Source organism: Melanotaenia boesemani, chromosome 21, assembly GCF_017639745.1.
Source record: "Melanotaenia boesemani isolate fMelBoe1 chromosome 21, fMelBoe1.pri, whole genome shotgun sequence".
NCBI classification, from domain to species: domain Eukaryota; kingdom Metazoa; phylum Chordata; class Actinopteri; order Atheriniformes; family Melanotaeniidae; genus Melanotaenia; species Melanotaenia boesemani.
This window is the reverse complement of record NC_055702.1, coordinates 1467783-1490858: the sequence shown is the minus strand read 5'-3', so window position 1 is coordinate 1490858 and position 23076 is coordinate 1467783. Positions and strand designations below refer to the sequence as shown.

The following is a 23076-nucleotide window of genomic DNA, read 5'->3' as shown; positions in this document are numbered from 1 at the left end:
ATATGTAATATATAATATATAATATAAAGTATGTAATATATAATATAAAATATGTAATATATAATATATAATATAAAGTATGTCCTATATAATATAAAATATGTAATATATAATATATAATATAAAGCATGTAATATATAATATAAAATATGTAATATATAATATATAATATAAAATATGTCCTATATAATATAAAATATGTAATATATAATATAAAACATGTAATATATAATATATAATATAAAATATATAATATATAATATAAAATATGTAATATATAATATATAATATAAAATATGTAATATATAATATGTAATATATGATATGAAATATGTCCTATATAATATAGAATATATAATATATAATATAAAATATGTCCTATATAATATAAAATATGTAATATATAATATATAATATAAAATATATAATATATAATATATAATATAAAATATGTAATATATAATATATAATTTAAAGTATGTAATATTTAATATAAAATATGTAATATATAATATATAATATAAAATATGTAATATATAATATAAAACATGTAATATATAATATAAAATATATAATATATAATATAAAATATGTAATATATAATATATAATATAAAAGATGTAATGTATAATATAAAATATGTACTATATAATATAAAATATGTAATATATAATATATAATATAAAATATGTAATATATAATATATAATATAAAATATGTAATGTATAATATAAAATATGTCCTATATAATATAAAATATGTGATATATAATATAAAACATGTAATATATAATATATAATATAAAATATATGATATATAATATAAAATATGTAATATATAATATAAAATATGTAATATATAATATATGATATGAAATATGTCCTATATAATATAGAATATATAATATATAATATAAAATATGTCCTATATAATATAAAATATGTAATATATAATATAAAATATGTAATATATAATATAAAATATATAATATAAAGTATGTAATATATAATATAAAATATGTAATATATAATATATAATATAAAAGATGTAATGTATAATATAAAATATGTCCTATATAATATAAAATATGTGATATATAATATAAAACATGTAATATATAATATATAATATAAAATATATAATATATAATATAAAATATGTAATATATAATATATAATATAAAATATGTAATATATAATATATAATATATGATATGAAATATGTCCTATATAATATAGAATATATAATATATAATATAAAATATGTCCTATATAATATAAAATATGTAATATATAATATATAATATAAAGTATGTAATATATAATATAAAATATGTAATATATAATATATAATATAAAATATGTAATGTATAATATAAAATATGTCCTATATAATATAAAATATGTAATATATAATATAAAACATGTAATATATAATATAAAATATATAATATATAATATAAAATATGTAATATATAATATATAATATAAAAGATGTAATGTATAATATAAAATATGTCCTATATAATATAAAATATGTAATATATAATATAAAACATGTAATATATAATATATAATATAAAATATATAATATATAATATAAAATATGTAATATATAATATATAATATAAAAGATGTAATGTATAATATAAAATATGTCCTATATAATATAAAATATGTAATATATAATATATAATATAAAATATGTAATATATAATATAAAATATAAAATACATAATATAAAATATGTAATATATAATATAAAATATGTCATATATAATATAAAATATATAATATATAATATAAAATATGTAATATATAATATATGATATAAAATATGTAATATAAAATACATAATATAAAATATGTAATATATAATATAAAATATGTCGTATATAATATAAAATATATAATATATAATATAAAATATGTAATATATAATATATGATATAAAATATGTAATATATAATATAACATATGTAATATATAATATATAACATAAAATATGTCGTATATAATATAAAATATGTTGTATATAATATAAAATATGTAATATATAATATAAAACATGTAATATATAATATAAATAGGCGTATAAAGTGACGTCTTGTACGGCGTGTGACCAGCAGAGGGAGCTGTGACTCCAGCAAACACAGACGTCTCCCTGCTGATTATTCTGATAATCAAACCTCTCCGAGTACATGAACTCTTCCTGACATGTCACATCATTTCTACCACAGACTGAAGGAAACCCACAACTAGTTAAGGTTCAGTTAACCATCATTTAACCATTTTTACTTGTAGCTCTTTCACACACTGCGGTGTGTTAGTAACTGTTTGCACCAGTTTTAATCTTCCCCTCTGAGCGAATGGACTCAGCCTTGGTTGCCATGGTTACACAGTAACATAAGACTGAAAGCAACAGCTGTCAGCAGAGAAGAAAGATTCTTCAGAAAAATACCTGATGACCATATTTAGATTTAGATGTGAATTGTTCAGAGAACCTTCTTTGATTTCATTTGAGGGTTTTATGGGCCTGAAGATGTTTCTCCTCTGCAGAAATCTGCATGTATAAAACAGGAGGAAGGACCTCCTGGAAAGTGAAACTGTGCTTTTTCTGTCAGAGCATCTGTCTTTCCTCATGAAACGTTAATGCTGCCTCTCTGCTGCCATCCATCACTGATGTCATGATTACAGACGAGCAACCCATGTTCGTCTTAGTGCTCATGTTGCATCAGATAAAAACCAAACAACACAATCCTTCATTAGAGACCACAACCTTCCGTCTCCACACTCAGTTAAAACGCTGTCTGAATAATATTCTTCTCTTTGTCAGAAAAGGCTCAGTGGCGCCATCTCCTGTCCACTGACAACCAGTTTTCATCTTCATCTGGTTTATATATATAATATATGTATGTATGTATATAGAAATATTTGTGTGTGTATGTATGTAAAGGGAGTATCTAATCTAGTTAGCTTCTATAAACTAGAGGTTAGCCTCTCCAATCCTAGTTTGATGTGGCATCAAACCACCGAGCCAGCAGTGGCACTGAGGCATTTACCGCCTGGGCTAGGACGCTATATCTTTTCTTCCAGTTGAAGTTGCAGCCGTTGGATCTGGAGTCAGTCTCTGGTTTGAGCAGAGATCTTCCTCTGTTTCATCTCCTCATGAAGATTTAATGCACCAGCTCGGGTGGTCAGCTGCTGTGTAACCTGACACACACTGCGTGGATGGAAACATGAAACCTGAAGGAGCAGGTGGAGGTTCTGAAACATCCAAACTGGGCTTCTGGACGGAGACAAATTTTAAATGTTATTCTTCATATTTAATTTGTGCTGTGTAAACAAAAACAAAACAAGATTCCTTCTCTTCATCACAGACCCCCTCTGTAGGAGACATCATGAGATCCTACAGTATGGAAGCTGTTAACAGACACCATGAATCAGCAATGCTAACATGTGGCATAGCAGCATGACTAGCAGGAAGCAGCAATGCTAACATGTAGCATAGCAGAATGACTAGCAGGAAGCAGCAATGCTAACATGTAGCATAGCAGAATGACTAGCAGGAAGCAGCAATGCTAACATGTAGCATAGCAGCATGACTATCAGGAATCAGCAATGCTAACATGTAGCATAGCAGCATGACTAGCAGGAATCAGCAATGCTAACATGTAGCATAGCAGCATGACTAGCAGGAATCAGCAATGCTAACATGTAGCATAGCAGCATGACTAGCAGGAAGCAGCAATGCTAACATGTAGCATAGCAGCATGACTAGCAGGAAGCAGCAATGCTAACATGTAGCATAGCAGCATGGCTAGCAGGAAGCAGCAATGCTAACATGTAGCATAGCAGCATGACTAGCAGGAAGCAGCAATGCTAACATGTAGCATAGCAGCATGACTAGCAGGAAGCAGCAATGCTAACATGTAGCATAGCAGCATTGCTAGCAGGAAGCAGCAATGCTAACATGTAGCATAGCAGCATGGCTAGCAGGAAGCAGCAATGCTAACATGTAGCATAGCAGCATGACTATCAGGAATCATCAATACTAACATGTAACATAGCAACATGGCTAGCAGGAAGCAGCAACGCTAACATTTAGCATAGCAATATGACGAGCAGGATTACTTTACTTATTCCCAGGATTACTTTACTCATTCTCAGGATTACTTTACTCGTTCCTAGGATTACTTTACTCGTTCCTAGGATTACTTTACTCGTTCCTAGGATCACTTTACTCATTCCTAGGATTACATTACTCATTCCTAGGATTACTTTACTTATTCCCAGGATTACTTTACTCGTTCCTTGGATTACTTTACTCGTTCTTAGGATTACTTTACTCATTCCTAGGATCACTTTACTCATTCCTAGGATTACTTTACTCATTCCTAGGATTATTTTACTTATTCCCAGGATTACTTTACTCGTTCCTTGGATTACTTTACTCGTTCCTAGGGTTACTTTACTCATTCCTAGGATTACTTTACTCGTTCCTAGGATTACTTTACTCGTTCCTAGGATTACTTTACTCGTTCCTAGGGTTACTTTACTCATTCCTTGGATTACTTTACTTATTCCCAGGATTACTTTACTTGTTCCTAGGATTACTTTACTCATTCCTAGGATTACTTTACTCGTTCCTTGGGTTACTTTACTCATTCCTAGGATTACTTTACTCATTCCTAGGATTACTTTACTCGTTCCTAGGATTACTTTACTCATTCCTAGGATCACTTTACTCATTCCTAGGATTACTTTACTCATTTCTAGGATTACTTTACTTGTTCCTAGGATTACTTTACTCATTCCTAGGATTACTTTACTCGGTCCTAGGATTACTTCACTCATTCCTAGGATTACTTTACTTATTCCCAGGATTACTTTACTTGTTCCTAGGATTACTTTACTCATTCCTGGGATTACTTTACTTATTCCCAGGATTACTTTACTCGTTCCTAGGGTTACTTTACTCGTTCCTAGGATTACTTTACTCGTTCCTAGGATTACTTTACTCGTTCCTAGGATCACTTTACTCGTTCCTAGGGTTACTTTACTCATTCCTAGGATTACTTTACTTATTCCCAGGATTACTTTACTCGTTCCTTGGGTTACTTTACTCATTCCTAGGATTACTTTACTCATTCCTAGGATTACTTTACTCGTTCCTAGGATTACTTTACTCGTTCCTAGGATCACTTTACTCATTCCTAGGATTACTTTACTCATTCCTAGGATTACTTTACTCATTTCTAGGATTACTTTACTTGTTCCTAGAATTACTTTACTCGTTCCTAGGATTACTTTACGCATTCCTAGGGTTACCTTACTCATTCCTCGGATTACTTTACTTATTCCCAGGATTACTTTACTCGTTCCTTGGGTTACTTTACTCATTCCTAGGATTACTTTACTCATTCCTAGGACTAGTTTACTCGTTCCTAGGATTACTTTACTCGTTCCTAGGATTACTTTACTCATTCCTAGGATTACTTTACTCGTTCCTTGGATTACTTTACTCATTTCTAGGATTACTTTACTTGTTCCTAGGATTACTTCACTCATTCCTAGGATTACTTTACTCGTTCCTTGGTTTACTTTACTCATTCCTAGGATTACTTTACTCATTCCTAGGATTACTTTACTCGTTCCTAGGATTACTTTACTCATTCCTAGGATCACTTTACTCATTCCTAGGATTACTTTACTCATTCCTAGGATTACTTTACTTGTTCCTAGGATTACTTTACTCATTCCTGGGATTACTTTACTTATTCCCAGGATTACTTTACTCATTCCTAGGATTACTTTACTCGTTCCTTGGTTTACTTTACTCATTCCTAGGATTACTTTACTCATTCCTAGGATTACTTTACTCGTTCCTAGGATTACTTTACTCATTCCTAGAATTACTTTACTCGTTCCTAGGATTACTTTACGCATTCCTAGGGTTACGTTACTCGTTCCTAGGATTACTTTACTTGTTCCTAGGATCACTTTACTCGTTCCTATGGTTACTTTACTCATTCCTAGGATTACTTTACTTATTGCCAGGATTACTTTACTCGTTCCTTGGGTTACTTTACTCATTCCTAGGATTACTTTACTCATTCCTAGGATTAGTTTACTCGTTCCTAGGATTACTTTACTCGTTCCTAGGATTACTTTACTCATTCCTAGGATTACTTTACTTATTCCCAGGACTACTTTACTCATTCCTAGGACTACTTTACTCATTCCTAGGACTACTTTACTCATTCCTAGGATTACTTTATTTATTCCCAGGATTACTTCACTCGTTCCTTGGATTACTTTACCTGTTCCTAGGATTACTTTACTCATTCCTAGGATCACTTTACTCATTCCTAGGATTACTTTACCCATTCCTAGGATTACTTTACTTATTCCTAGGATTACTTTATTTTTTCCCAGGATTACTTTACTCGTTCCTTGGATTACTTTACTCGTTCCTGGGATTACTTTACTCATTCCTAGGATCACTTTACTCATTCCTAGGATTACTTTACCCATTCCTAGGATTACTTTACTTATTCCCAGGATTACTTTACTCGTTCCTTGGATTACTTTACTCGTTCCTAGGATTACTTTACTCGTTCCTAGGGTTACTTTACTCATTCCTAGGATTACTTTACTTATTCCCAGGATTACTTTACTCGTTCCTAGGGTTACTTTACTCATTCCTAGGATTACTTTACTCGTTCCTAGGATTACTTTACTCGTTCCTAGGATCACTTTACTCGTTCCTAGGATTACTTTACTCATTCCTAGGATTACTTTACTCATTCCTAGGATTACTTTACTCTTTCCTAGGATTACTTTACTGGTTCCTTGGGTTACTTTACTCATTCCTTGGATTACTCTACTTATTCCCAGGATTACTTTACTCGTTCCTTGGGTTACTTTACTCATTCCTTGGATTACTTTGCTCATTCCTAGGATTACTTTACTCATTCCTAGGATCACTTTACTCATTTCTAGGATTACTTCACTTGTTCCTAGGATTACTTTACTCGTTACTAGGATTACTTTACTCGTTCCTAGGGTTACTTTACTCATTCCTAGGATTACTTTACTTATTCCCAGGATTACTTTATTCGTTCCTTGGGTTACTTTACTCATTCCTAGGATTACTTTACTCATTCCTAGGATTAGTTTACTCTTTCCTAGGATTACTTTACTCGTTCCTAGGAATACTTTACTCATTCCTAGGATTACTTTACTTATTCCCAGGACTACTTTACTCATTCCTAGGACTACTTTACTCATTCCTAGGACTACTTTACTCATTCCTCGGATTACTTTACTCGTTCCTAGGATCACTTTATTCATTCCTAGGATTACTTTACTCATTCCTAGGATTACTTTACTCGTTTCTAGGATCACTTTACTCATTCCTAGGATTACTTTATTCATTCCTAGGATTACTTTACTCGTTCCTAGGGTTACTTTACTCGTTCCTAGGATTACTTTACTCGTTCCTAGGATTACTTTACTCGTTCCCAAATGACCTGGGCTGCTATTTTCTGTGGTCTTCTTTTATGAGGAGGTAACATTTACATTTTCTACTATGTTCCAGGTGAATTTACTGTAACACAGTAACACAAATGTTGATTACTTCTGTAGTAATCTGACATGTTTCAGCTTTGTGTAGAGATCAAGATTACACATGCAGCCCTGGTAGTCGTGGAGATATCATTTCAGACAGGAGGTATTATAACCGTCAGGAAATGAACACATTCAGGCCGATTCTCGTCTCTGGATCATTAAAAACTACTTATGCTCATTAAGACAAGAAATTACTTTCAGAGGATTTAATTTGTGTTTGGTGGCAGGATATGAGTTTTTAATTGTTCAGAGTTATTGATGCAGGAATGAAGGAGATGGATGAAAGTGATATCTCTGGATTTAAAGAAAACTCCTTTTCTGTTCTGATCTTTTGTTGTAATATAACTGAATTATGATGTAATTATAGTAAATATAAGTAATATTAAGTTCAATAAAATAACTCTTTTATTCAATTTCACATCAACATTGTTTCACAATGTACAGGTGTGTGTGTGTGTGTGTGTGTATGTGTGTGTGTGTGTGTGGGTGTGTGTGTGGGTGTGGTGTAGAATAACATTGTGTTGTCTCTGGTTTCTGTCATCCAGGTTCGGTCCAGCGGGACTTCTGGTCACCTGATCGGTCTCCAGCAGCAGGAGGCGGAGCCAGAGGAGCAGGTGAGGGTGTTAAGAGGCTGCCACTGAGTGAAGTGGGTGGAGCAACACCCGTGTGGACCAGCGACCGGCAGGTGCTGAGGAAAAGCGTCTCAGCCGACGAGCAGCACCGCCTGAAGCTGCTGAGCCGGCTGGAGAGAGGCCGGAGGAAGCTGCGCAACATCCACGTGAGTTTGTCGTCTCCTTCTGGGTCTAAAACGTTCCCTCACAGGTCAGACTCTAGGTCGGTCCGGTCCGGTCGGCATCTACCGATGGAAAAACCAAAGAAACTCACCTAGAAGTGGTTTTTACTTCTATTCCTGGGCTGAAGCATTTCAGAGTGTTTGAGGTAGTTCAGAGGTTTTAGATTATAATAATAACTGTGTTCATTAAGAATCAGGAAGGACGGGCATCGTCCTGGACCGGTTGGGCGTGAAGAGGACAGGGAAGAGGAAGCCAGACTGGGAGCTGGTTCCACAGAGACGGGCCTGATAGATGAAGGTTCTGCCTCCTGCTCTACTTTTAGACCCTTTAGGAACCAGCAGTAAACCTGCAGTCTGGGAAGTGGAAGGTGGAAGCAGGTGGTCCTGTAAACCTGCTGTAAGACAGATCCTGGTCCAGAGTCCTGAGGAACCGTTCCCTCAGCTGACTGAGCTGTTCTTTCACCTCCAGGAATTTAAGAGTTTGTTAATGTGCAGAACCATCCGAGGATCCCAGAGATGGAAACCTGCAGGTCCACATAGAAGCAGAGGATGTGGTTTTGGTCATGCTGATCCTCCCAGGTTTTACAGATCAGCTCCGGCCTGTCAGCGTGTCACACAAACGCTTCACCTCAGCTTGTTTAGAAACAGGAGGATTGATCCAGCAGAGTTAGCGTGTTGCTGCAGGGCCGGGTCGGTGGCCCCGCTCCTCGTTGACCCATGGTTGATTTCCAGCTTTACTGACTCCCAGCGCTCTGCTTGACCCGCTCACATCCAGCAGCTTTACGCCATGGAGTGGAGGATGCTGACAACAGCTTCGTCCAATCAGGATCCAGCTCGCACCCACTCGCGGCCTGAACGCCTCCAGTCACTATGTCAGGATACGCACGTCACTGCGGAGAGCAAATAGACTCAGTCGTTCCACATGTGTGTTTCAGTCCACACAAATATCAGTTTGAACACATAAACTAACTTTACACACCTTATAAACTGAACGTGATTTTCCCTTCGGCCTCTCAGACGTGATCATTCCTGTGCAGACACCTCGTTAAAGACCTCGTTAAAGACCTCGCCCGACGTGCACGGGCCAGAGGACGTTCAGCCCGGAACCACGGGAATAAAAACCAAAAGAAAGATGGTTCCATCTCATCCGTCTTCTTTTCTTCACAGGGCCCATAACCGTGAGGCCCTACAGGTCTGAATGTTCACAGAGTCCAGCTTGAACTGGGAAAATGAGTCCTGACTAGTTGGACCAGCTTCCAAACCCAGCTGAATTATTTCTTTCCAGGCTTTTCCTCCGGCATCCCCTTCCAGGCAGCGGGAATGTGTCTGTGACTGGAGCTGAGCTTTACTTCCACCTTAACATCCATCAGTTCTTCTTTAAAAGCTGTTGATCAGTGAATTCGCTCAATTATTGGTTGTTTAAATTGAATTTAAACAGGAAAACCACATGTGAAGCACATCAAACTAACAGCTGTCGCCTCGTTGCAGCTCCTGTTTTCTGTCAGACTGTCTGGTCTCTGCTGCTTTTACCGTAAAGTAATGAGAACAAAAAGAGCCCAAAGATCCAGTTTAAACCGGCTCTTCGCTAAGTCGCCGTTATGTGTCGCCACAACTATGCTTCATCCCGTGAGTTCAGAGCTTTTTTATCCTGAAGGTCAGCGTTAGGTTCCTCTGGAACTGGTCCGGTACCAGGACCGGACTGTAAATCCTGATCAGGAAGTGATCAGTTTTATCTCGGAGCAGCAGGAGGGACTCCGTCAGTCTCTGAAAGTTTCTGCTCAGCATCAACCAACTGTCTCCAGGCAACACCGGCAGCTGAGTTCTGGCCCGGAGACGGCAGCATCCGACCTGCTGATGGAGAACCCTCCCAGCAGCTCCCCTGTTCACCTGCAAGTCAGGTAAAATCATTAAAACCCTGAAAGTGTACGAAAAATCTCCTTATGAGATTTTTGATGATCTGAGGTCGTGTTGCTGTGGCAACCAGCTCGGCGGAGTTACCGACATCCTGCTGGACCCCAGAGACGTGTCAGGCCCAAAATATTCACAACCATGTTTTCTTTTTCTCTCGGTGGCAGAAATGTTGAGTTTTTAAGTTAAAACTAATTTCAGAGCCGAGGAAGGAGGTTGGTGGTTGGAGGATGTTCATCCACCGACGACAACATGTCGTCAGGTTAAACCGGTGGAGGATCCTCCTGGTGTTCCCCCCAGATCCAGCAGGGGGCGCCCTCGTCTCTGCTGGATCTGCTGTCTGGTCTCTGCATCCGTCACAGCTCCTCCACCTGCAGGCATCCACACACAACACTGATCTGAACATGCACATGCAGACACGTGCACATGAGCCTCCATCAGCAAGTCTCACCCCATCAGCAAGTCTCACCCCATGACAGAGACCTCCTTCTGGACTGAGGAGGCGCTTGTTGTGACCCTGCTCGTGCTCCACCTCCTTTAAATGTAGACTGAACTGTACCTATAACAGCCAAATGCGCCGTTTTACAAAGAATCATAACCTCCTTCCTCCCAAAGTGGAGTCTCACTGACAGAAAAACACCGTTCGATAGAAAAACACCTGCAAATCGCACTCACACTTTGTTGAAATTTTAGAAATGTTGCTTTTATTTTGTGAAATACTGTAATGGAAACGCAGCCAATGAGTTCACTGGACTCCAACGGCCTCCACAGCCACCAGATCTCAGTCCAGTAGAGCAGCTTTGGGATGTGGTGGAACGGGAGATTCTCATCATGGATGCAGCCGACAAACCTGCAGCAACTGTGTGATGCTGTCATGTTAATATGGAGAAAACCTCTGAGGAAGGTTTCCACCACCTGCTTCCAGGAATGAAGGCAGGTCTGGAGGAAAATGGGGGTCTGATTTTAGTCCCTCTTCCGTCCACGGTACAGGTGTGTTTGGTCCATGGATGGGGCGTTTACCTGCTGGACCAGACATCTGTCGTATGAAAGATTTACTGCCACATGATACAGAACAGGAGGGTTTGTGTGTGTGTTGTGTTTACGTACGTTTCTCTCAGACCTGCTCGCCATCTCTGTACACAAACACTTACACAGTGGTGTATTAAGCCGCCGTCCTCCCACGGGGCTAATCATATCAGGGCACAAGTCAAGCGAGTCTTTCTGAACATCCATTAAGCTGCTTCTCTGCTCCGAATCCTTCATGAATCACCCACCATGAAATATTAGCTCCATAAATTCAGCCTGCCATCTTATTAAGCTTAATCCCTTAAAAAAACAGGGTGCGGAGCGAATGATTGGTGCCTCCCCCGCTCCGCCGCCACCGCCCTCCTCCTCAGGAGTGTGTGTCTGCATGATATGAGGAGGCTGCATAAACAACCCTTTCCTCTTGTTTTACTGCCTCACACACCAGCAGAAAATGAGCGGTGCCTCCAGTTCACAGCAGCCGTCATGCTTCCAGGTTCAGCTGCACGACTTCGTGCTGGCTCGTGGTTTCAGAAGTCTGGCTTCCTGGTGAGAACGTTGGGGAAATTCTCCTGCTAAACCTAAAGATTGTCTCTGGATGGTGATGATGGAGCTGATCAGACCCACAGAGGACTTTTTCAGTTTGTTTGTAAAACGCCGGTTCACAACAAAGTCATCTCAAGACTCTTCACAGACATCAGTTCAAGCCAGTTCACTGTGATCCAGTTAAAGCAAATCCCTAAAAATAACTACAAGTCCCACAGGTACTGGACTGGTAATGGTCCCGACTGTAAAAGAAGTTTTCCATCCAGGCCAGTCAGCTTGTCATTCACCCGGGGGGAGCCCGCCAGCCGGCACCCAGAGGTGCCAGAGCCGGGTTCGGTGCCAGGAGGGCCGACTCAGCCTCCTGGCCGCAGCATGAATGCGGGCATTGCTGGACTAATTAACCTGAGGAGAGGCCAGCAGGCCGGCCACAGAGCCGCCTCTGACACGCCTCAGAATAAAGCCTTGTTCAAATTAGCAAGGTGAAGTGAGAGGTGGGGGTGGAGGCTCAGCTGTCTGCGGTCGGCCTGGATCAGCCTGCTGGTGCAGGAGAAAACAAGGTGATATCAGTTGAAATTAGTGGTAAAGTCTAACAGGCAGGTTGGCTGTAGGAATGAGGCAGAATCAGTTCAGATTAGAGCTGCACAAGCAAGTCTTTATAAGCAGCAGCAGTTTGTTAAACTTCTCTCAGGATCAGTTTCATTCACGTTTATCATTGTCTGGGAGGAGTTTTTAGTCAAACTCGGACACATTTGGTTTAATCTGAGAGTTTGTTTAAACATAAAGACAAAAACACGTTTGTAGTTTTCACACTAAAAATGAAAAATAACTAAAATCACGTGTGAGGTTGTGCTGAGAATAAAACCAAATAAGGCAGGTATATTTTATTTCTATAACATTTCCCAACAACCAGAGTGTTTGACAAATGATAAAACATACATCAAACCAGCAAATACCCAAAGAAAACACCAAAAATAATAAAACGGAAAACAGTAAAAAAGTAGAAAAACCATGGGTGTGTCCCGAACCGCGCACTTCTATACTTCGAACACTACATTTAAGTGCTTAGTGAGCTGACACAGAAATTTCAGTAAAAACATTGAAAGTACCCGGATGCTGCCCTAAACTCAGCCAACAATCTAGTGCGAAACGATGGACACTACACGCACTAAACGGACGCCATCTTGCTGACGTAGCGGAAGGGGAGGGACTTTCAACCAGTTTTCCAGAGCTGGCAGCCACCGACTCAGCGGTACCGATGCAGACGGAGGCTGTTTTCTACTGTTGTAAGTATGAAGTTATTTGATCATAATTCTAATATAAACTGCAGCATGTTTCTTATCTCTTCTATCCCTGATGACAGTTATGGATCTGATCATTTGTTGGAGGCTGCAGTAGAGTTAGCAACGTAAATGTTAACAGTTTTATAGCCGATTTCGCGGATGTAGATGGGCTATAAGTGTTAAAAATGATTAATGCTATAGGTTCCGTATGTTTATTCATGATGGTTGAACCTCCAGATGAAGCACTGCGGGGTCTCTGGCGTAAACGAAATGGTCCTTGATCTGAAAACTGATTAGGAAACACCGCTGGTTAGAGAACCGGCCCGTTTCCATGGTAACGCTGACGAAGTACAGCGTACATAACTTTAGATAAGCGTCTGCAAAGTACCCATAAAGTACATAATAATGTTTGCTTTTATATAAACTGCCATTCTGTGTTCACCGTAGGTCACTGTGGCATCAAACTACCGAGCCAGCAGTGGCACTGAGGCATTTACCACCTGCAGGCTACGATGCTGCTGTGGAGAAGAGGTGGCAAGAGAGAAATGTTTAAATAAAAAGTTTAAATGTTTTCTGCATCCCTGTTTTAGCGTCTTCATTACTGCGTTTCATATTTTAAATGATGATTTCTAGTAAAATCGGTTTCCTGTTGCCAGACGTGAACGTATCAGTGTAAACACCAATAAAACACATGTATAATGTAAAATACTTTAATTCAGTTAAGATATCTTTGCTTATTTAAAAGCTTTTAGTGTTTTAAATTGTATTTTATACTAACAAGTATGGGGGAGACACGCAAAGACACATGAACGTGTGCTGATGGTTTCTATTGTTATCAACTGAGATAGATTAATACAGTGGAGGCCACGGTTCTTCGTTTCACTAATGAGGCCTTTTAAAAGGCATTTAATAGCATAAAAGTATGATGACATGCAAACACGTATGTTAACGTGATTTTGGAAGAAAAAAAAGTATATTAACAGAGCGGCGCTGCTAAGCTGGTACGTCACTACCGGTAAGTGCAAAACGTTAGTGCTCAATTTGGATCAGGACTTACTCACGATAGTGTCACTACAGAAGGTAGTGCTTAGTGCACACTACGCACTACCTTCCAGTGCACTCATGTAAGTGCGCGGTTTGAGACACACTCCAAGTGAATCAAACAGAATAAGATCTTTCTGGATGTGGTCGAGGCAGCAGAGGTCCAGGTTGTGGTGTCTGGATCATTTGTTTAGGAAATAATATATAAAAGATATTTATATAAAGTCATTGTGAAAGTTATGGCTTAAGAGTCAGGGACAACCACCACCTGGCCTACAAAGAAGAGGTGGAGCAGCAGGTGCAGAGACGACAGCTGGATCCTAAACGTGGACAAGAACTAGGAGATCATTGTCAGCATCAGGAAGAACCAGCCCAGCCTTCGCCCACTTCTCATCAACAACACGGGTGTGGGGGTGGTCAGCAGCATAAAGTTCCTGGGGGTGCACATCAGAGAAGACCTGGTCGGTGAACACTGCATCACTGGGGAATGGCAGACATGATGGGGGAACGGCAGCCATGACGGGGGAACGGCAGCCATGACGGGGGAACGGCAGCCATGACTGGGGAGCGGCAGCCATGACTGGGGAGCGGCAGACATGACGGGGGAACGGCAGCCATGACGGGGGAACGGCAGCCATGACGGGGGAACGGCAGCCATGACTGGGGAGCGGCAGACATGACGGGGGAACGGCAGCCATGACGGGGGAACTGCAGCCATGACGGGGGAACGGCAGCCATGACAGAACGGCAGCCATGACGGGGGAACGGCAGCCATGACAGAACGGCAGCCATGACTGGAGAGCGGCAGACATGACGGGGGAACGGCAGCCATGACGGGGGAACTGCAGCCATGACGGGGGAACGGCAGCCATGACGGAACGGCAGCCATGACGGGGGAATGGCAGCCATGACGGAACGGCAGCCATGACGGAACGGCAGCCATGACTGGGGAGCGGCAGACATGACAGAACGGCAGCCATGACTGGAGAGCGGCAGACATGACGGGGGAACGGCAGCCATGACGGGGGAATTGCAGCCATGACGGGGCAACGGCAGCCATGATGGGGGCAGCGGCAGACATGACGGAACGGCAGCCATGACGGGGGAACGGCAGCCATGACGGGGGAACGGCAGCCATGACGGAACGGCAGACATGACGGGGGAACGGCAGCCATGACGGAACGGCAGCCATGACGGGGGAACGGCAGCCATGACGGAACGGCAGACATGACGGGGGAACGGCAGCCATGACGGAACGGCAGCCATGACGGGGGAACGGCAGCCATGACGGAACGGCAGACATGACGGGGGAACGGCAGCCATGACGGAACGGCAGACATGACGGGGGAACGGCAGCCATGACGGAACGGCAGCCATGACGGGGGAACGGCAGCCATGACGGAACGGCAGACATGACGGGGGAATGGCAGCCATGACGGAACGGCAGCCATGACTGGGGAGCGGCAGACGTGACGGGGGAACGGCAGCCATGACGGGGGAACGGCAGACATGACGGAACGGCAGACATGACGGGGAAGCGGCAGCCATGACGGAACGGCAGACATGACGGGGAAGCGGCAGACATGATGGGGGAACGGCAGACATGACGGGGGAACGGCAGCCATGACGGGGGAACGGCAGCCATGACGGGGGAACGGCAGCCATGACGATACGGCAGACATGACGGGGGAACGGCAGCCATGACGGAACGGCAGCCATGACGGGGGAACGGCAGCCATGACGGAACGGCAGACATGACGGGGGAACGGCAGCCATGACGGAACGGCAGACATGACGGGGGAACGGCAGCCATGACGGAACGGCAGCCATGACTGGGGAGCGGCAGACGTGACGGGGGAACGGCAGCCATGACGGGGGAACGGCAGACATGACGGAACGGCAGACATGACGGGGAAGCGGCAGACATGATGGGGGAACTGCAGACATGACGGGGGAACGGCAGCCAAATGGCAGGCAAACACGACTGATTATCTGACAAAGGAAACTGTATACCAAGGAGTATAAATACACTGAGGGACTAATCAGGAACAGGTGAAGTGAATGAGAAAATTAAACCAGCTAAAGCAATACAGAAGGGTAATTAACCTACAAAATAAAACAGAAAACCAGAACTAAACATGACAGAACTACAAAACTATAAATATAAAACCCAGGGAACAAACATGCAAACATCACGTCACTTCCACGCCTGTACTTCTCTCTGATGATGATGATGATGATGATGGGACACCAGACAAATCTGAGAAGAGGAAGAGGGAGTGGGTTTAAGATGTGCGGACTCCACCCCCCACGCCACTAATAACAGCTACTCAGCTGCAAGGCTGAAATAAACTAGCTCTGCTTCTGTGGACACAGATGGCTGCCGGCATTTCCCAGATACAATAAGACCCTCCACTCCCACCGGAGATGTTAACAGTGTCTGAAGTTCCAGGAAACACTAACCTGTTTTGACCCGACCTGCAAGATTGAAAAGCCTATGTTTCCAGGACGCCTCAGGTCTGAACTGGTTCATCATGTCAGAAAACCTTCCAGACATTTAATCATCAATAATAACATAATGACATTTGTCCTGGAATGTTCCGTCCAAGGAAGCTGTTAAGCTTTTCCTTCACTTTCAGACGTCCAGGATGCAGCCGGTGAGACCCGAAAGCAGCTTCATTATTTCCATGTGACTCAGACAACCAGGTCTGACTTCGCCAGGACTTTCTCCGCCATCTTGAGGGAACACAGCTCCTGTTTCCATCTGTTTCTCTCCAGTAAACTTGTGGAACCTCTGCTTGAAAACCATGTCAGAGCTGTATCCAGAACCAGAGCCGTGCTAGAACCTGAACCAGAGTGGAGTCTGTCTGAAAGCGCTGCATGTTGCCGTGTGGTTCCTGTGAAGCGCTGCTATCCAGCAGCTTTGTTTCTGCATCTGTGTGCTGTGCAGGAAACACTCGCTAAGTCAGAGGAGGTAGAGAAACCAAAGCAGTGGCCTCGACCCCGTCAGCCTTGTCTTTGTGATCATTGTGTTCCTGAGAGAGCTGCAGTTACATAAACCAGGAGTTTGAGTGTCTGATGCTGGAAGATGAAGAATAGATGTTTACTGTGGCAGCAGCTCAGATCTCAGAAACTCCAGCAGAGAAGACGAGTTCACCCTCACACTGGGTCACGACCGCCTTCAGATCCAGGTGAAGAGGGGCGGACCCCCTCATAGAGCCCGAGCCAGCACTTTTATAACCAGATCTTTCTCCATCAGCATCATCTCCAGTCGCCAGGGCAACAGAATATTTCACCCCCAGCTGCCAACCCCCATCCCTCTACAGTCACAGGCGACTGAACTGAGCAAACATCACATGCTCAGTGGAAACATCAGGATGGGAAAATCCAGCCAATCAGCTCCGACCTGCTGGATGGAGAAACTCTGAAACCATCACAGACCCCATTAAAACCAGAACCTTTACCGGCTAACCCGCTAATGCACCGTGTTACCTTCAGGTAACTCAGCAGGTTTTGGCTTGGCACTTTTCCTGAATTCATAAAAGGATGGAAGACCAGAGGGAGCCAATAACAATGCTGTAATTTGTCACATGACCCCCAGGAAACCATACGTGTTGAATCAGAAACACCAGACAACCGACAGCTACACCTGTACAGAAACAGAATTTACTGGAACCATTTTTTTCACGCAAAGGGTCCAAAACATCATTTTCTGCCTGGAAACAAATATATTCCCATTAAAAAGAGAGTAAACCTTAATTTCTGATGGTTTAATGCAAGTTATTTGCTAATTAAATAAAAACTTGATGGAAAGGTGCATATGTGGCCTTCAGGCAGCTCTGAACCATGATGGAATCAACACGGCTGCATGTTGGTTTTATGGGTTTAGGTGTATTTAGTGTTAAAAACCAGGTCATTCATCATCGTTTAGTTCTCAGCTTTGTCATTTAGCAAAGATTAATGTCATGTTGCTGCAGTGACGTCGTGTTCTAGAGGACATAGTCAACTATTACAGATTCTCTCTTATTTACTCAGAATTTCCACATTTTCCTCCATTTACAGAATAAATTCCCACATTCTGTTTCAAAAAGGAGGAAAATGGTGGAAAAAGCTGCTTGATGGAGCTCCAGCAGCTACATGACAACACTGTAAACACTGAACTTCAGCAGTGATCCTGGTTCATTGATCAAATAAAAACAAAAGCCCAACTTTTATTTACTTTTATTCATTTTGGCAACGAATAAAAACACAGTGGGCAGAAAAGTATTTGGCAGCCTGTCCCAGTTAAAAAAGATGAGAGGTCTAATTTCCAGCACCTCTGAGACAGAATGTGAAAATAAAAATCCAGGAAACCACACTGTATGATTTTTAAACTATTTATTTGTGAATTCTTGTGTAAAATAAGTATTTGGCTCCTACAAACAAGCCAGAATTCTGGCATCACACACCTGTTGCTACTTCTTAAAGAAGCTGTTCTATCCTCCACTCCTTACCTGTATTACTGGCACCTGTTTGAACTGGTTATCTGGATAAAAGACACCTGTCCACACCTTCAGTCAGACTCCAGGACCAGAGAACTGTCCAAGGACACCAGGGACAAAACTGTAGACCTGCACAAGGCTGAGATGAGCCGGTCTACAACAGGCAAGCAGCTTAGTGAGACGAGATCAGCTGTTGGGGCAATTATTGGAAAAAAATGGAAGAAATACAAGATCATTGACGATCTGCCTCCACCTGGGGCCCCATGCAAGATCTCACCTCGTGGGGTACGAATGATCTTGAGAACAGTGAGGAATCAGCCCAGAACTACACGGGGGAACTGGTCCATGACCTGAAGAGAGCTGCGACCAGAGTCACACAGGCTATTCTTAGTGGTCATGGATTAAAATCCTGCAAGGCCCGAAGGGACCTCCTGCTTCAGTCAGCACCTGTCAAGTCTGTCAGTGACCATCTGGATGGTCCAGAGGAGGACTGGGAGAACGTCATGTGGTCAGATGAGACCAAAATAGAACTTTTGGTGTGAACTCCACAGAATGCTGAGTTGCATCCCAAGGACACCACACCCACTGTGAAGCATGGGGGTGGAAACATCATGCTTTGGGGATGCTTTTCAGCAAAGGGGACAGGACGACTGGTCTGTACTGAGGACAGGATGAATGGGACCATGTATCCTGAGATTATGGGCAAAAACCTCCTTCCATCAGTGAGAGCATTGAAGATGAAATGTGGCTGGGTCTTTCAGCATGACCATGATCCCAAACACACCGCCCGGGCAACGAAGGAGCGGCTTCGTAAGAAGCATTTCAAGGTCCTGGAGTGGCCGAGCCAGTCTGCAGATTTCAACCCCATCAAAGGTCTTTGGAGGGAGTTGAAAGTCCGTGTTGCCCAGCGAAAGCCCCAAAACTTCCCTGCTATCCCGAAACTCCTCGGCCTCACGAAGGCCTCCATCACCTGGCAGGGACACACTGACCCCTTAAATGATGCTGAATTTTCTAATTCCTCCCTCCTCGTTGATCTCTGTGCCCCCCTTTGACTCGCTTCCACAGCCCAACCAGACTGAACACAGATCCCGTGTATTTAGGCTGTTTATAATTACAACATAATGATAAAAATACTTTGGGTGGGGAGGGGGAGGGGAGTATTTTTGCCCTTGGTGTCCCCACTTGTTAGATCCCCATGGATGACTAATTAATTTGAGTCCAGTGTGCTGAAGCAGGGATACATGGAAAACCTGCTGGATTGCGGCCCTCGTAGCACCAAATTGAATAACCCTGCTGTAGAGGGTAAAATGCGTCTGCTGTGGGTTATCATGCAGATGAAGGCCTGCTGCTGAGGAAGAGGATGAGTTTTCAGATTGATCTGACGTCTCAGCTTCTTTTGTTTCTGATCAGCAGAATGTAAAACGTTCCCTCTGCTCCCCTGGTTAGCGAGCGTCTGCATCCATTCGTGCCTGAAGACGGGGGAGAAACTCAGCCTTTACACACTCCATAACCTTCATGCAAACAAAGTTTCTGTCACGAATCTTCTTCAGAAAAATGAAGATGAACTTTGAAACGATGAAGGCCAGTTCAGCTTTGTGGATTTTACTGATTCAGAACTAAAAACATGAAGCTGCAAATAAGAGCTGCGTGTTTTCCTCCCACTCGCTGATATAGACCCTTTATATTTTTAGATCCTGCTGTATAAACTCTGGTCTTTTACGTATCTTTTGTATATTTCTGTGTAATTTAGTTTGCACTTTAAATCTGCTGCTAAACTCATCTTTATGTAACAATAATAAAGATCTCTGAAACACAGATTCTAATTTTTCTGTTAATCAGGGATTAATTTATTAAAAAGTCGTAAATTTTGTTGTTACTAAAAATGAGTCGTGATGAAGGATGTGCAAACCAAATTATCCGCTCTTTAAAAGTTGGGTCTCTGTATAAAATGTAAATTAAAACAGAACCATCACATTGACTGTCCGCTCATATTTCCATCCCATGGTAAAATGTCTCCGTTCCATCCTCTGACGTGTGGTTGATCTTCTACGCTGACGACATTCTGCTTTTAGTTACATTTTACAAAGAGAACCAACTTTTTAGGAATCAAGGTTGTAACAAATGATAAATGAGCCACACTTTTCTAGTCTTGTTGACCACCCAGAAGGTTTCCAGTGCAGGTGATAAGCCACTCCCAACAGACACCTGGTGATGTTAAACCAATCACAGATAAGATGTCACACCTGTGGGCTTATTGAGAAACAGTTTGAGCAGACTTCAGAGACAGAAACTGATCCTGGATCTAAAACTGTGGTGTTCCGATAATGAACCCTGAGGGACACCCAGACTCAGCCTGAGTTTCTCCGGATTTAAAAACAGTTCATGCTATGAGGCATATTGATGATGATGATGATGATGCAACGCTGCCGTTCCATTTGTATTTCTGCTGTGACTGACGTGTTCTCCTCCATGTTTCTTCCACAGAGCCTGGGAACCACCGGACGCTACGACGGCAGCAAGAAGTGAGTCCTGTCTGCGTTTTCATGTTTCTTCGTCTCTCATCTCTTCATCTCACCTTTTCACTCATCCTGTCTCTTCATGACCCTGACGTTCTCAGTCTGGATTCAATCTGGACCCCAGGAAGGGTAGTCGTCACTTTGGTGAGACTGCTGGGGATCCATAAATAAAACGTAACTGATTCCAGTCGGTCTGGTGTAACTGGTTCCGGTTGGTCTGGTGTGACTGGTTCTGGTTGGTCTAGTGTGACTGGTTCCGGTCAGTCTGGTGTAACTGGTTCCGGTCGACCTGGTGAAGCTGGTTCCGGTCGGTCTGGTGTAACTGGTTTCGGTCAGTCTGGTGTAACTGGTTTTGGTCAGTCTGGTGTAACTGGTTCCAGTCAGTCTGGTGTAACTGGTTCCATTCAGTCTAGTGTAACTGGTTCAGGTCGGTGTGGTGTAACTGGTTCAAGTCAGTTTGGTGTAACTGGTTCCCGTCGGTCTGGTGTAACTGGTTCCTGTCTGTCGAGTGTAACTGGTTCCTGTCTGTCTGGTGTAACTGGTTCCGGTCAGTTTGGTGTAACTGGTTCCCGTCGGTCGGGTGTAACTGGTTCCGGTCGGTCGAGTGTAACTGGTTCCGGTCGGTCGAGTGTAACTGGTTCCCGTTTGTCTGGTGTAACTGGTTCCAGTCAGTTTGGTGTAACTGGTTCCCGTCGGTCGGGTGTAACTGGTTCCGGTCGGTCGAGTGTAACTGGTTCCCGTCTGTCTGGTGTAACTGGTTCCGGTCAGTTTGGTGTAACTGGTTCCCGTCGGTCGGGTGTAACTGGTTCCAGTCGGTCTGGTGTGACTGGTTTCGGTCAGTCTGGTGTAACTGGTTCTGGTTGGTCTGGTGTAACTGGTTCCAGTCAGTTTGGTGTAACTGGTTCCAGTCTGTCTGGTGTGACTGGTTTCGGTCAGTCTGGTGTAACTGGTTCTGGTTGGTCTGGTGTAACTGGTTCCAGTCAGTCTGGTGTAACTGGTTCCATGCAGTCCAGTGTAACTGGTTCAGGTCGGTCTGGTGTAACTGGTTCAAGTCAGTTTGGTGTAACTGGTTCCCGTCAGTCTGGTGTAACTGGTTCCGGTCGGTCGAGTGTAACTGGTTCCTGTCTGTCTGGTGTAACTGGTTCCGGTCAGTTTGGTGTAACTGGTTCCAGTCGGTCTGGTGTAACTGGTTCCTGTCTGTCTGGTGTAACTGGTTCCGGTCAGTTTGGTGTAACATGGTTCCCGTCGGTCTGGTGTAACTGGTTCCCGTCGGTCGGGTGTAACTGGTTCCCGTCGGTCGGGTGTAACTGGTTCCAGTCGGTCTGGTGTGACTGGTTTCGGTCAGTCTGGTGTAACTGGTTCTGGTTGGTCTGGTGTAACTGGTTCCAGTCAGTTTGGTGTAACTGGTTCCAGTCGGTTTGGTGTGACTGGTTTCGGTCAGTCTGGTGTAACTGGTTCTGGTTGGTCTGGTGTAACTGGTTCCAGTCAGTTTGGTGTAACTGGTTCCAGTCGGTCTGGTGTAACTGGTTCCGGTTGGTCTGGTGTAACTGGTTCCAGTTGGTCTGGTGATAGGGTGAGAAGCTCGGTGATCCGGGACGCGCTCAGAGTCCACATTGAGAGGAGCCAGATGAGGTGGCTTGGGCATCTGGTTAGGATATCTCCTGGACGCCTCCCTGGTGAGGTGTTCTGGGCATGTCCCACCGGAAAGAGGCCCCAGGGAAGACCCAGGACACGCTGGACGGACTACATCTCTCGGCTGGCCTGGGAACTCCTCTGGATCTCTCCGGATGAGCTGGTGAATGTGGCCGGGGAGAGGGAAGTCTGGGTTTCCCTGCTTAGGCAGCTGCCCCTGCGACC

General features: G+C 42.5%; 1 protein-coding gene across 2 annotated transcripts in view; it reads left to right on the top strand.

The window, feature by feature from the left end:
- ankfn1 (ankyrin repeat and fibronectin type III domain containing 1) overlaps positions 1 to 23076 on the top strand; it is a 137555-nt gene that overhangs the window by 22175 nt on the left and 92304 nt on the right. For both annotated transcript variants that reach the window (XM_041973998.1, XM_041973997.1), the window contains exons 5-6: positions 8177 to 8409; positions 21188 to 21225. In XM_041973998.1, the coding sequence (XP_041829932.1) occupies positions 8177 to 8409; positions 21188 to 21225 (271 nt within the window). The remainder of the gene's footprint in view (positions 1 to 8176; positions 8410 to 21187; positions 21226 to 23076) is intronic.